This window comes from Hevea brasiliensis, chromosome 17 (assembly GCF_030052815.1).
Source record: "Hevea brasiliensis isolate MT/VB/25A 57/8 chromosome 17, ASM3005281v1, whole genome shotgun sequence".
In the NCBI taxonomy this organism is placed as follows: Eukaryota; Viridiplantae; Streptophyta; class Magnoliopsida; order Malpighiales; family Euphorbiaceae; genus Hevea; species Hevea brasiliensis.
Window position 1 is genome coordinate 49134112 of NC_079509.1, and position 14958 is coordinate 49149069.

Genomic DNA, 14958 nt, shown 5'->3' on the forward strand with positions numbered 1-14958 from the left:
CTGATAGCTGATCTGGTTTTATTTTTTATTTTGACCATATTATCCTTATTTATTTAACTTGAAAATTAATATTATTAATATTTTTATTTTTTTATTTGTAATTTTAATATTTTAATTAATGTATTTCAACTTTGTTAAAATATTTTTTATTAATAACATAAAATATAAAATATTTATTTATATCCAAAAACTTAAAATTAATTATAAATTTTTCTATTAACAATAATAATTATTTTATTATTTTATCTATATTTTTAAAATTATTTAATTATCTTAAAAAATAATTACTTTCTTATTTCAATAATAAAATAAATGATATAATATAAAAGATTAATAATTATATATTTATTTAAATAATATAATATATTAATTTAATAATTATATATTTAATTTAATAATATAATATATAATATAATGTAATAAATTTATAATTTTATATTTATTTAAATAATAAAATAAATTATATGATATATACCCTTATTAGTCATTTCACATATTAACAGCAACAGCTAAATATGATTTTACCAAACACTTAATATAAAACAAATTATCATCACTATCGGTTATCACTATCAACTAACAAGAATAATGCTATCACCAACAAATATGAGTTGTATTCAACAGTTAATCCAAACAGGCCCTAAATAATTTAATTTTATATCTCGAACTCATTAATTAATTTGGATCTAAAATAATAAAATTAAATTATGATGCAAATAAAAATATTAATGAAATTTTCCCCAAAATATGAGTTATTAGTTTTAGCTTTTTCTTAAACTAATTAGTATACTTTAAATTGACATAAGTCGGTTGATTAATTAAAATAGAGCTATCTATGATATATAGCTTGTTCATTTATTTTGATTATATATGCTTAATATAATATTTTTAGTATCATTGTGTTGTCATAGTGAACACACTATAATAAATTTAGACTTTAGATAATATGTCACATATATTGTTAAAAATTTAAAATATTTTAATAATAATTATTAGTAAACACATAATGATGTACATAAACTCTATAATCTAAAGGTTTTGATAACATTTTTATACTAATTTACAATACTATTATACATAACATTATACTATTATACATAACATTGTATATATTATTTATTATAATATATGTTATCTCAATGTCTAAATACATTAATTTGATATCATTTATAATTTTACTATCATGTTAAAAATAATGTTCAAAAATTATTATTGAAGCTCATATTTGTTGAAGTTACAGAGTTGTTAAGTTAGTATTTAATTAGCTTAATAAAAATATACGGATTGATATAATTTTTTTTTTAAATCTTTATTATCTAACGCTTTCAGATTATGATAACCACTTAAAACGAAAATTAATGATAACCATTATATATATTCATGATGATATTATAGTTATATTTAAAATTATTAAATTTTATGTAAGTGTGCCGATTGTAACTAAATGAATAATATATATATATATATATATATATATATATATATATACGAAAAAATATTATTTCATTTGATGTTTGTTGTACAAGAGAAAAAATACAAGACACATGCATGAAATATACAGTAATAGCACAAAATTTGTCCCTGTTATAAATTGAAGTTGTACACAACAGAGAGACTAGAAGAACAAGTATGGAGCTAATTGAAGTAACAACATAGCTTTTTCAGTCTTTGAAATTTTGATTTGGAAGGAAAGAGAGATTTTTTATTGCAACATAAAAGGAAGGACAGGTAGGTGGAACGAACCATCTCAATAAGAAGATAGAGCTGCCAAATGAATAAAAGGATTGGAAGAGAAGCAACTGCAGCAATAGAAATAGCAAATCCGACATTTCTATGTTTAAAAATTAAGAAAAAGGCTAAAACAAAGGCACCCATCATCGTTATTATTGCTATGAAAAGGAATAAGAGTCCAAGGATTAACTTTTTTGGCAACGACTTGAGAAAATCATCCATTGAGAATCGAGAAGTAAGAATGGATAAAAAGGATAGTATTGAAGAGGTTGAGAATGCTAAAGATACTCCATCCGCTATGGCAAAAATTTTAAACAAAGTATCGCGAACGAAAATAGGAATCCCAGTATCTTGTCCATTACCTCCAGGTACGGTGAAAGCTGCTGCAAAAACAACAGTGGCAATTAGGGTTGCCACAAGCATGCATGAATTTGCTGTATTTATCATCCATTTCTCCGCTGCTTCCCTTAATTCCTTGTGCTCTTTCAGGAATACATCTCTCGGAGTCTTCCCATCTACATTTTTTGCTGCAATTTGCCCTGGTCTAACAACCTTCTTCACTACCTACAAATTTTGCATACGGATATCAAATTGAAAGGATTAGAGATGAGATCCCTAATAAATAAAGTTTGACACTTTTAAAATCAATATATGTATTAATAACAATCATAATATTATGTTTGTTATTATAAAATGTGTCTACACATTTTCAATGAAAATGTAATTCATTATAAATGGGTGTGATTTACTAATAATAATAAACTTAATTTGCGATAATGCCTAAACTTCACAAACTGCAAATTAATAAGATTAATGGCTCTTGTGAAAGATGCCTCTCCTTGTATATATGTGTGTGTATGTGTGTTTTCTCTGAGAAGTAAGAATTAATGGTAGGTTACCTCAAACCACTGTAGCTCACGCTGTAGTTGTAGAGCTGCTCCTGGCACAACATTTACTCGACTTTCTTCTTGTGGCATTTTTCCAGCCAAGTGCAACATGTTATTGCCATCCTTATCCTCATATATGTTAATTAAGTTCATCATACCCAACTCAAAAATTAGCATGAAGATTTTCTCATGTCGATTCAAAATAGCTTTATGAAAAATGGTACACTGGTCGTCATCAACCTTAAATACTAAATGTGGATATTTACGTATAAGTATGGTTAGGAACTCTACGTTTCCATTTTCAGCTGCAATAAATATTAGTCGCCCAGAAGGTACAATCATAAACTGAGAAACTTTGTCCTCATCGTCTAATATTACTTTCTCCCAAAGCTGTTCGACTAGCTCAAGCCCTTGTTTGCGCTTTTCTTTGTTCGACACTGCAATTGAGAAAACAAATCTACCAAAATTCAGTTTCAAGAGTTCAAGTTTTGATTGAGTTTTATCCTATTTTATCATCCTCAATTCGATTCCAAATATACTAAAATTATATTTGGAATCAAATGAATGAAAATGGAGTTTATTTTGTTTTGTAAAAATATTTTATATTTCAACCCACTAAACTGGTGGGTTTACCATAGCTACCTTTACAAAACCTTCATATACTCCATCCAAAAAACCAATTAATCTTGATTTTATAATAATTATCATAATGTTAAAAATTCTATCTTTTGTTAGAGATTTTATTGGATTAACAACTAATATGTCAAATGAATACTACTAAATAGAATCATAGCAGTTGAGTTTAAAAGAGAGAATACTAACAGAAATTTATGCAGTAACTCCAGATCCCCGTAGAAGTTTGAATTGAAGGAATACAAGGCTTTTCAGCAAACGCATGCAATGCTGATCTCTTTCCATCTTTATCTTTCATAGTGGCCAACTCTGAGTGATGCTTTATCATCTTCAGTGCAATATCTAAAACCAAATTATTAAAAAAAAAAATGCAGTTATAGCACAGGAAATAATTATTTTTTTTAAATTATTAATAAAAAAATATATTTTTATTTTAATTTTCAGCAGTTGAATATTTTAAAAAGACAATTTCAGTTTTAGTCACAGAATCAAGTTTTCAATCTCTAGTTCCCACATCCAACAATCTATCAATTAAAGACTTTTTTTGTATGTTTTATGAAGTTGTTTGTTTAAGAACTCGATTAAAATTAAGTAAAAATTCAAAAACATATCAATTTTATCCATGTTTATATATTGCACTTATTTATCATGGAAATGAATATTCCTTACCGTATATATCAGACTCTACCAAAGCGATGAGTAAACTAATGCGATCGTCATCTGTTACTTCATTGTTGCTATGATAATCCTCGTACAGTTCCCGCACCATTTGTTCATGGCCAGCCAAAGCCGCCAAATAAATTGGTAAGCAATTTTGTCTACCTCGGATCCTTGGCAAATCATTCTTCTTATCCTTCATAATTTTAGCAATTTTCACATTTCCAGAAATAGCAGCATAACAAAAAGCTGTATTTCCTTGCTCCACTGATTGTGAGGCTGTGTCCACTGGTTTTGGGGCTGTGTCCTTTGGTTGTGGGGCTGCAGCCGGAGCAAGGATAGTAACTACAGTTGTGACTTGGGCATTTTCTTGTTGAGCTGCAATTGCGTTTGCGGCTGCAAATGCTAATGCAGCTGCAGCTTGAGCTCTGCCCATGGTTGGGTCCTCCACTATTTGCCCTGCAGTTGGGGCTGCACCTACGGCTTGAGGTGCAATTGCGGCTGGAGTAGTACTTCTTTGCTCCTGTGGTTGTGAGGCTGGTTCCTGAGGTTGTGGAGCTGCAGCCGCAGCTTGGATTCTGTGCTCTGCTCGTCGCCCTAAATTTACTGTGACTGCTGCTTGAGTCCTGCTGATGGATGGGTCCTCTTGTATACTGAATGCAGTTGCGCCTGCACCTATGACATCACCTAGAGCTGAAGCTTGAGGTGCAATTGCAGTTGGAGTTATTGCTGTGACAGGGGGTGGGCGCACAGTTTTAATAGCTAAATGCTCCATATTGTTTGGAGCAATCATTTCAACAAGCTTTTCCACAAAATGAGTGTGGTTTGCTGCAGTTGCAATATGGAGAGCAGTCTCCCCACGCTTATTGATCCTAGCTGTTATTGGCTGGTTGTGCATAGCAATCTCCCAATCACCACTCATCGCAGCTTTATACAGTTGCAATTTTTTCCTTATTTCCTCTATCATGTTGAATTCAAAAAAAAAATCAAACAATTGAAATCTCACAAGAGCAAATAAAATGAAGTTAACAAAGAAAGGGAAAAAAAAAGAAGAGAAATTTGTTGAAATTATATAATGCATGATAGATACATATTTAAATTAAATTTATAAAATTAATAATTAATGATATATTTTTTAAATTTTAAACTAACTTATAGACAACAAAATTAAATTTATGAAATGGTTATCTTCATTCTTTCTTGAAGTTTACAAATTTTTTAATAAATTGAAGTTTAAAATAACATAAGATAAAGAGATATTTTTAAACATATGGAAGATTCATTTAACAAGCAAGAATACACAGAATCAATTACAAATGATGGTGGATATACAAAGGAGGATAGTTGTATGGGATAGAAAACCAGGGAGAGAGAGGAGTGAGAAATTTTGCGAGAGAATGGAGAAAGAAAGAGAGAGAATAGTGAGAGACAATTGAGAGTGAAATGAGAAGAGAAAGAAGAGAGAGATGCAAGAAGAAAGAGAAACACTACTGAAGAGAGATGAGTGAGAATTTTTTTTTTTTTCTTGTTAAATCAGAAGATTACCAGTAAACTGTTAAGGACTATACTATTATAATGCCCTAAGTTTAGGGACAATTGAGAAGTGCATAGTTAACTCATACCTGCTTGGTTTACTCCATTGTTAGCCATGTCCGTTGCCAACTCAAAGTTGTTATAAATCAAATTACCTGTAATAATCAATACTCTGATAGTAAGTAAATTTTATGAGTTATTTTGAATCAAAAGTCAATGTGTTTTTTCTTTTATAATTAAATTTACTTTTTAACACTTATAACCTTTCATATATTTAACATATTTTACTTTTTTATTTTTAATTGAGTTCATATTTTATAATAAATAATTAGATTAATTTTACTCACAACCTTTTAATTTATGTATTATAATAATTCAAATCTTAAATTTTAATTTATACCATTAGATAATAATAATAATGTGAAATTATATGATATTTTTCTATATTTTTATGATAATTTAAAAAAATGAAAAAGAAAAAAAAACCATTTAAATGCCAAGAATAACATTATTAAAATTCATCCTTAATTATAGGCTTACAAATAGAGGAAATAATTACTAATTATTATAAATAAATTAATTTCTTTTTAAAATATATTTATAATTATAAATTTAAAATAACTTCCCAATGCAGGACTAGAGCATACCATTAACATTTTTAAGAAATTACTTAATTTTAAAAAAAAACTTTATTATTATTTTTATTTTTTTCTTGTTTCAATGATTTTATAGCTAGCTTAATTAATTTTTAAAAAAATTTTAATATCATAAATAATATGAACTATAAAGAGGATCCTACTTATTTTAAAATTAATTTTAATTTTAAATAATTAATTAAAATTTAATTTTTTATTATTATAATTAATTCAAAATTACATATAATTATTTCTAAATTTTTTTAATACTGTAAGAATTTGATTCAAGCCTTATAATTGAAGTTTATATAGTGCTTTGCAAATTTAATATTACATAAGATTATCTAAAAAAATCAATAATTAATATTAATATTAAAACATAAAATAATTTTTTTATTGTCATTATAATAAATTAATATGGATATTTTTATCAAACTCAATATATATATATGAAATTAAAATTGTATTACATGTGATAAATAATTGTACCAAGAAATAATATGCTTATAGGGAGAGAAGGCAGTACAAATCCTTTCTTCTATCTTTCCTTGTCATTTCTCCTTTGCTCTTTTACTTTCCTCCCTTAAGTCTCCTCCTTAGGAAGCCAACTGTGGCTACCCAGGTTGCTTTATTGTTTTTTCTCTAATATTTTTTTTTTTCAGATAAACCCTCGATTTATGTCCATTTAAAATATATTACACTTAATAGGAGGTAAGACACAAACCTAAACCGAAATCGAAATTAAAATTTAAACCAAACCACTTAAAATCCAATTAAAATCTTTCTGATTCCAATCGTAGAGAAAATAAAATTTAATTATGGCTCTGCCGGAATGGAAACTGACACTCTTAATGCAAAGTGCAAGACAGAAATTGCAGATATATAATATTATAAATAAGAGAATCCAGTAATAATTCACAACTCAAAACCCTAACATATTGAGAGAAATAAAGAGAGACAAGGTTTGTCGACATTTTACCGAAGGAGTTGAAAGCAGAGAGGTGTGCCGAGCAATCCACTCCGCAGGCTTCGTTCAGCGAACCGAGCAAGCCTGGTTGACGCAGCTGATCTTCTCAATTCACTTGGACTGCTGCCAAAATCGACAGAGAATGCCTGAGGTAGCTTGAATGCTACTGGAATCGGTCTCCCTCTTCTGCAAAACCAACAATGAAAATACAAATCTAATCTTTCCTTTTATATAATAAACATGCTTAAACCCATGAAATTGATAAAAATCTAAACCTTACTATCGATTCCTTCTTCCAAATCATAATAACCCTCAAGAACATTTGCGATGGATTGGGTATTTCATTGAGAAATCTTACCAAAATCTCAACTCAGTTTTTGGGTATTTTCATTTCATGGCTATCCTTACCACTACTCTTACCAAGAATCATTTAAATCTGTTGCCGTAGATTTTGATAGGGCAAGAATTTTCCAATTAATCATAGTTCTTTGTTTTGAGAAGGGTTTTCAGCTAATGAAAAAACGCCTCATGAAAAAGAAAATAGAAGTCAAGAGAAGTCGACGCTTATGGAGACTGATTAGAATCACAAAAAGGGAAAAGCCCAAAAATTAAAATTTGAGTTAAGGAAAAAATAATAAAATAACAGAGGGAAGAAAAAATTCTGAGAGAAATATTAATTTACCCAAAAATTTAAAAGGATGAGATGAAGCCAGCAAGCAATGGACACTTACCTCAAAAGATGGAAAAGAAAGAGAACTCTTGGCCAGGACAATACGCTAATGGGAAGGAAGGGTAATGGAATGGAGTGGAGCACTCTGATTTGAGGTATGGGCTGCGTAATAAACAGAGATATGAACATGTTGATGTTTCTGTGTAAGTTATAAGTCAACTGACCCACTTGGCCAACAACTCAATTAAGTAATCAGTAAGTTTCTTTCTTTTCAAAATTAACTTTAATTTGGAGGGTGTTTGATTTATTTATAAAAATTAATTTATAAATATTTAATTTTAATAATTTTCTTTGAATTTATAAATATTTAAAATTTAAATAATTACATATTTAGTTTCAATATTTATAAATAATTAATAAACACTTAACATATTTAATGAAAAATAATTTAAGCATATTTATTATTAAAGTGACTAAGAAAGATATTAAATGAGGAATATAGTAATAGTTTAAAAATTAAATGGAGACAATATTGTAAAATACTTGATCAAATTAATTTATGAATTTAGTGCTTATAAGTATCAAAATGAAAAACTAGTTTTTTTTTTTTTTAATTTATAAGTTAAAATACTATTATAAACAAACAAGTAATCGTATTTTTAGAATTTATGAGCTAAACCAAGGGCATCTTAATATACTTTAAAGAACACTCATCTCCAAAAATTTATCAGATGTTTACTCATAATTAATTTTTTTTATTAATGTAATGAACATTACTTTTTAGTGTTTTAGAGATATTCTATAATTTTCTTTGATTTTGCAGTTTTTTGTTTGACAAATAATTGGTTGAGTAATAGTTTGAATATGGGTGAGCCAAATACAGAATATATCAATAAAGTGTACTCTAACTTTTAAAATAAACAATTGCAAGAACCAACTCTATTATATACAATCTGCTTTAATTACAAAATGAATGTGAAAGCAATTATAAATTGAAAAATGAGAATTATATTGATTGTGGAAAGTAAATACAAGGCTTAAAAATTAAAGTACAACAGTGATGCTGCCGTAGTTTCAAGAGTCCAATCCTATCGTCACGTAGAGAAGTAAGGTTGATGGCCCCATAGCTAACCACTCCGACGCTCAAGTCAGTGAACCGGTTATGAGAGAATAAAAGAGATTTAGAGTTTATTTGAGATAATATGAATACATACCTTCTTTTTTATCCTTCTTCAACGTTTATAGGCTTTTCAAAATTAGTCATTGCTTAAATTATGAGGGTAATCTTGGATAGATAGACCGAGATTGCCCCTTAAAAATCTGGTTGTATCTTCGCTAAATGTTTCTCTTGCTTGTAGGGGTGTAAATGAACCAAGCCGCTCATGAGCTATTCGAGGTTCGGCTCGATAAAAAGCTCGGCCCAGTTCGACTCGATTTTTAAACGAGCCGAACTCGAGCTCGAATTTTAAGTTCGTTATATAAACAAGCCGAGCTCGAGCTTAGCAGTATTCTACTCGAGCTCGAGTTCAATTTCGGCTCGTTTATAAGTTCACGAGCTGGCTCGTTGAACAGGCTCGCGAGCTGGCTCGTTGAGCAGGTTCGTAAACTAACTCGTTTATAGGCTCGTTTACAAAAATATTTATATTAATTATTATAATTTTATAATATTATAAATATATTTATTTTGTTTATAATTATTTTTAAAATAATATTTTCTTTAAAAATATGATATAAACAATATATAAAATATATTTATAATTTTATAGTTATTTATGCTTTAGATTTATTTTTTACAAAAAGTTAATTTTTATATGAGAATAAATTTAGAATATTGGATAATAAATACATAAAAATTATTGTAAACTATTTTATATATATTAAATTACTAAAGAAATTAAAATTACATACTTTTGGCGTTAGTGCGATTTGAAACATGAAACATATCTCTCTCCCTCTCTTCATTCTCTATTAAAATTTTAAACTTTTAAAAGATTAAATTTCAAAATTAACATTAATATATCTAACAATTATTATTACTTTCTTTTTATATGTTGTCTCATTTCCAATCTTTTGATTAGTTTTCTTTTATGTTAACTTTAAATTTTTAAAAGATTAATATTCAATTTTAATACTAAACTATTTATCCATTATTATTATTCTTCTCTCTCTCTAAGCACTTTCTCTTTATGCATCCTTTAAAAATTTCTCTCTCCTAAATCTTTTCCTACATAATATTATCCACTTATTCCCTAAAGATTAAATTATTAATATGTTAAATTTAAATTATAATACTATTGAATTTAGTTAAGAGCCATGAAATTAGATTATGTGTGTGTGTGTGTATGTATATATATATATATATATATATATATATATATATATATATATATATATATATATATATATATATACATTTATGTAGTTGAGTTTATTATAATTGTCATTTATATATTGATATCATATAATATATTGTATTTGTATTACATAGTAATCTTTTTAATTAAATCATAATACTATTGAATTTATTTGTGTCATAAGAGTAGATTGTGCGTGTATATACATACACATGTAATTGAGTTAAATATGATTATAATTAATAATTGATATCATATAATATATTGAATTTGTATTATATGGTAATCTTTTTAATTAAATCATAATATTATTGAGTTTAGTTAAGAGCCATGAAATTAGATTAAGCATGTGCATAATGTAAATATGATTCTTAATCAAATTTAAACCTTAAAAATTTATAAATGTAATAATAAATATGATAAAATTTTAATTATACATTATATTGTACTATTAGGCTTTTATTGTAGTAAATTATTTATATAAAATAAAAGTATGTTAAAATTTAAAAATAAAAGTTAATAAATTAGAAAAGAAAAACAAAAATCTAATGTGAGACTTGTCCCACGTCGAATAGAAAAGGGTGGGAGGTGAGTGGCTTCCCTTTTTTAAGGAAAGCCACCCACCCCCCACCCTAACTTAAATGCTTTTTTCTTATTAGCTAGAGCCAACATGTGGGGCCCAAATGGGTTCTTTAGTATTTTTTTTTCAATTTTAAATTTATTTTAATTAAGATTAAATATATTTTTAATTATAATTAATTTAATTTTTAATTTACTTTTATTTAAATTAAATTTTATTTTAATATAATAAATATTAACGAGCTTGAGTCGAGCTCGAATTCAAGCTTCAGCTTAATCTATAAATAAGCCGAGCTCGAGCTTGGTTCGTTTATATTATAAATGAGTTTGATACGAGCTGAGCTCGAATCAAGCTCGAGTTTAATATGTATGTAACGAGCCGAGCTCGAGCTTGAATATTAAAACTCGAATCGAGCTCGAGCCGAGCTCGAGCCTGAAAAAAAATAAAACGAGCCGAGCTTAAACTATTCAAAGCTCGGCTCGGCTCGGCTCATTTACACCCCTACTTGCTTGGTTATAGTTTAGCTCGGCTTGTTAGGTGAGTGAAAGCATTGTTTCTTGTCAGGTTTGGACCATGTTTTATTCAGTTCGACTCTGTTCGGTTTGGGTTGAGTGGCCTTTCATTTGTTCCTCTCCTTAGTGAGCATTGACATTTTGACCACCATGATGGATTTTTGTATGTTGACATTTTGACTGCCACATTGAATTTCTAGCGGGTGATATCATTAATCCCCGTCTAGTCATTAGAATCTTCAGGTTCGTGTATTTTGTCCATTCATTTGCTTTGGGTAGGACTCCTCGGTTAAGCACTAATGATGCGTTGCTTTTGGAGGTACATTTGTAAAGTTCCATGGATAGCTGTCAGGCGTGCTTTCTGAACGATGTCTCTTCGATATGAACAGTAACCATTAATGTTCTCGATATGTGAAAATGTTGTTTCAATGGCAAAATTTAGCAATTCGAATATCAAAATTATTTATTATCCCTTTCTTTTCTCCACAAAAACCCATTTCTCTTTTTCTTTTTTCATTTTCGTATTTTTTTTTGCTACTTTTCCTCTGCGATGAGGTGTAGAAATTTTCAAGTCAACATGTATTTTCACATTTCTGAGGTGCCTCCTGACAGAGTTGCTTTACCTTAAGCAACATCTTAAGTAAGATTCCAGGCACTACATTGCCTAGTGGCATAGGGTAAGCAAGTTTTTCAGCAAAATCTTGGCAGGTTTTTGTATTTCAGTGAATTTTCGCTGCGCTTGACCTCTAGCTTAACCCGAGCTGTATCTTAAGCATCTCGACATATCATAAGTAGGATCTTAAGCAACTTCTCAAGCAAATCTCGGCATATTTTTGTTGAAAATTCTGAAGATGCTGGAATTTAGCTACACTTAACTTTCAACTTGCTTTATGCCATAGGCTAACCAATGTGGCATGCCATTAGTAATATCTCAAGCAATATCTTAAGTAAATCTTGGCAAGCTTAGATTTCAAAACTTAATTTCTTCAACTTTTTTCCATTCTTTAATATTCTAAATATTTTCAAATCATCTCCTAATGCATAATTGACCTTCAATTCACTTCAAAACCTATTAAAAACACCAAAATTATAAAAATCAAATATCAAGTAATTAAAATTAATAATTAAGCTAAAATAAAGCTAAAAACATAAAAAGTACTCAATTATAAGAGTAAAATAGATGCAAAACTATCCTAAAATGTATATATGAAATGAATGTAGCAACTTCATTGGATTATAAATTGTAGGGTCATAATAGTTATCTTTCCCATGTACTCAAGTTCTCTAAAGCAACATGGCAAAATCAATTAAATAGAAAAACTATAATATAGAGAAAAAGCTGGTAATTTATATAGCCTCTACTTGAATTTTGTTTTGTATTTCCTTTCGTCACTTAATTTCAATTTATTACTAAATAATTTCTGAACTTTATTTTTATCTCGCAAAAATCTATCTAACCTACTATAACAAGTTTTCTACTTAAAAAAAAAAAAATTATTTTTTTCCCCTTTTTCTCTGACACTCAAAGCATACCGGTTGTTTCAACTACTGTTTAGACTCAACACAAAATATCAATACCTTCACAATGATATACTTACTGATAAAGTACAGGATTTACCTTTCACTGGAAAGTACTAAAGTTGTATTTGTAGACATCATACATAATAAATTAGAGATATTTTTTAATTTGAAAACTTGTTACCACATATTAGAGGAATTTTTTGTGAATAAAATTAAAATTTAGAAAATTTTATAGTAGAATGAAATATAAAATAAAGTTTAAAGACAGATTATAAAATTTACCGTACAAAGAGCAGATGGGAGACCAATTGCAAGCCAACCCCTTCGTTTGAATAAAAAAATTAAAAAAAAAATACAAGTCACTGTTCCTATTCATAGTAATTTGAGATTTGATTTTAGTATATACAAGCTGATGTTTTAAAAAAAAATCCCATGAACAGTAACATAGTTAAAAAGAAAAAAAGGTAAAGTAGGTTCTAAAAATTTTTTTATAATTAAAAGCACTTAAATTCAATATATATTCAAGAGTTTGAGTCAGTCCATGGGTGTCCTTGGTATCAGAGCACAGAGGGGGGGGGGGGGGGTGAAAGAGTGTTACCGGGGGTAGTATTCATATTTGAGAAATTTTTGAGGTTTGATCTATGATCTTGAGGTGAATATCATAGGTTGGGTATTCTTTAGGCTATCAACAGGCCTGGGTAGTAAGTCCCGTTTTAAGGCTGTGTAGAAAGGCGAGTTAAAGCAGTGAATCTTTTGGTGTTAGCCACTTAACTCAGAACATCAACCTAAGAAACTTTTTTAAATATGAATCCTATTTTCTATAGGACTGTTTCTTTCTCAAACTGTTCTACCTTATCCTCCGAATCAAGAAAGAGAGTTAGCAGTGAAGAGATTATAATCGAAGATTTTGAAAAATCGATAGATAATTGGGAAATTCCAAAAGTACAAAAAGACCAGATCTATCAGACTTCAAAACTAAATTTTTTTAAAACTGATTTCACTAGCAAAACAGAAGAAAGAGATCTACAAATTTCAAAACTTTTTGAGACTATTTCTCTTCTCTTCAAACTTCTCTTCAAAAATCTTTACAAAAACATAGGGATAAACAATACAAATATATTCACATAAGTTTAGTCCAAGTAAGACTTAAACCTCTTACAAAAGAAGGATTGAACACCTTAATCCTAGCAGTTCTTAGAGACACTAGGTTCATAAACTTTCAGGACTCAATGCATAGTTCAATAAAGTCTAGTATGTGTAGTAGACCTATCTCTTTTTATTGCTATTCAGACTTTATTGTCTCTTTAAACGACAGTAACATTACAAAATCACTTGTTTTACAAATCAAAACACATAACTACAAAATGATAGCTGGATCTATTCCTCTTGCATTAATTTACAAAATACATTACAAAGCCATAATTTTTGCTTTTGCTACAAAACATAAGTTTTAAAGCAAAAAAGGAGAAACATTGCTCTTACAAACTGATCTTTCAAAAACAAATACTATAATTCTTAGATCTATTCAATGGAAAGACATAACTTTGCTAGAAGAATGGGTCTTAGAAGGCGCAGTCCAACCAGAATCTTTCAAAATTGTTGAACCAAATGTTCAATTAAGACAAATAACCCAGTACAAAAATGGAAGAGTTAGCCTTAGCTTTAATAGAAGCTTTAGGATCTCAGATAATTTTTCAATGTCTAGTATGATAGACATAGAAAGAGTTTCTCACTTACCACTTGTCATAAATTTACCTATTACAAAACTAATTACAGAAAAAATAAATTTCATTCCAAACATTCAGCCTAGGTATTCTACTTCAGACTTACCTAGTTCCTCTAGGTTTTCTACTTCAGAAATACCTAGCTCCACTTTATAAAAATGTAAATTATTTTATAAATGTTCATCATCCAGTTTACACAAATCTACAAAATGAATCTGTTCAGGTTGAAGTCCAACCATGATCAGAACCAACTTCACCTACTTTTTTGGCTATTACAAAAAATGTTGTAAATGAAGTAAACATGCTTGAAAAAGAATTTGAAGTTGATAGAAAATTTTTGCATGATGATTTTTATGCTCCTCACAACCATAAAAAGAAATTATGGTTTTTCAATACTTTTATGGAACAAAGAAAAAAAATACAAGAAAATTTTTATGAATTTGTACATCGATATAAAGTTCATATTTTATTTTTTGATTGGTTTGAAATGTATGCTTTTCAAAACAACATTTCATATCCATTTTTTAAAACTTTCAAAAAGTCCAAAAAATCTA

General features: G+C 28.3%; 1 protein-coding gene across 3 annotated transcripts; it reads right to left on the bottom strand.

The window, feature by feature from the left end:
* Positions 1 to 1484: 1484 nt before the first annotated feature.
* LOC110653618 (ankyrin repeat-containing protein ITN1) lies at positions 1485 to 7911 on the bottom strand. Of its 3 annotated transcripts, none has more exons than XM_058138910.1 (7): positions 7775 to 7911; positions 7056 to 7229; positions 5531 to 5596; positions 3921 to 4868; positions 3441 to 3593; positions 2631 to 3055; positions 1485 to 2295 (listed from the first exon to the last, which is right to left on the bottom strand). In XM_058138910.1, exons 3-7 carry the CDS (start codon positions 5556 to 5558, stop codon positions 1636 to 1638), a joined length of 2214 nt encoding a protein of 737 aa, XP_057994893.1. In that variant the 5' UTR covers positions 5559 to 5596; positions 7056 to 7229; positions 7775 to 7911; the 3' UTR covers positions 1485 to 1635. The 3 variants fall into 3 exon arrangements, with proteins under 3 accessions (XP_057994893.1, XP_057994894.1, XP_057994895.1); XM_058138911.1 differs by lacking the exon at positions 7775 to 7911 and adding an exon at positions 7324 to 7644; XM_058138912.1 differs by lacking the exon at positions 7775 to 7911 and adding an exon at positions 7319 to 7644.
* Between the last annotated feature and the right edge of the window lie 7047 nt (positions 7912 to 14958).

What these genes read in the sequence shown, in the direction of transcription:
- LOC110653618 (XM_058138910.1), bottom strand. Translation starts at nt 5,558, where the DNA reads ATGGCTAACAATGGAGTAAACCAAGCAG. An exon ending in GGTAGAGTCTGATATATACG is followed by an intron (nt 3,594 to 3,920) that starts GTAAGGAATATT and finishes ATTTGGTTTTAG; the next exon opens with ATATTGCACTGAAGATGATA. An exon ending in GTGAGCTACAGTGGTTTGAG is followed by an intron (nt 2,296 to 2,630) that starts GTAACCTACCAT and finishes CAAAATTTGTAG; the next exon opens with GTAGTGAAGAAGGTTGTTAG.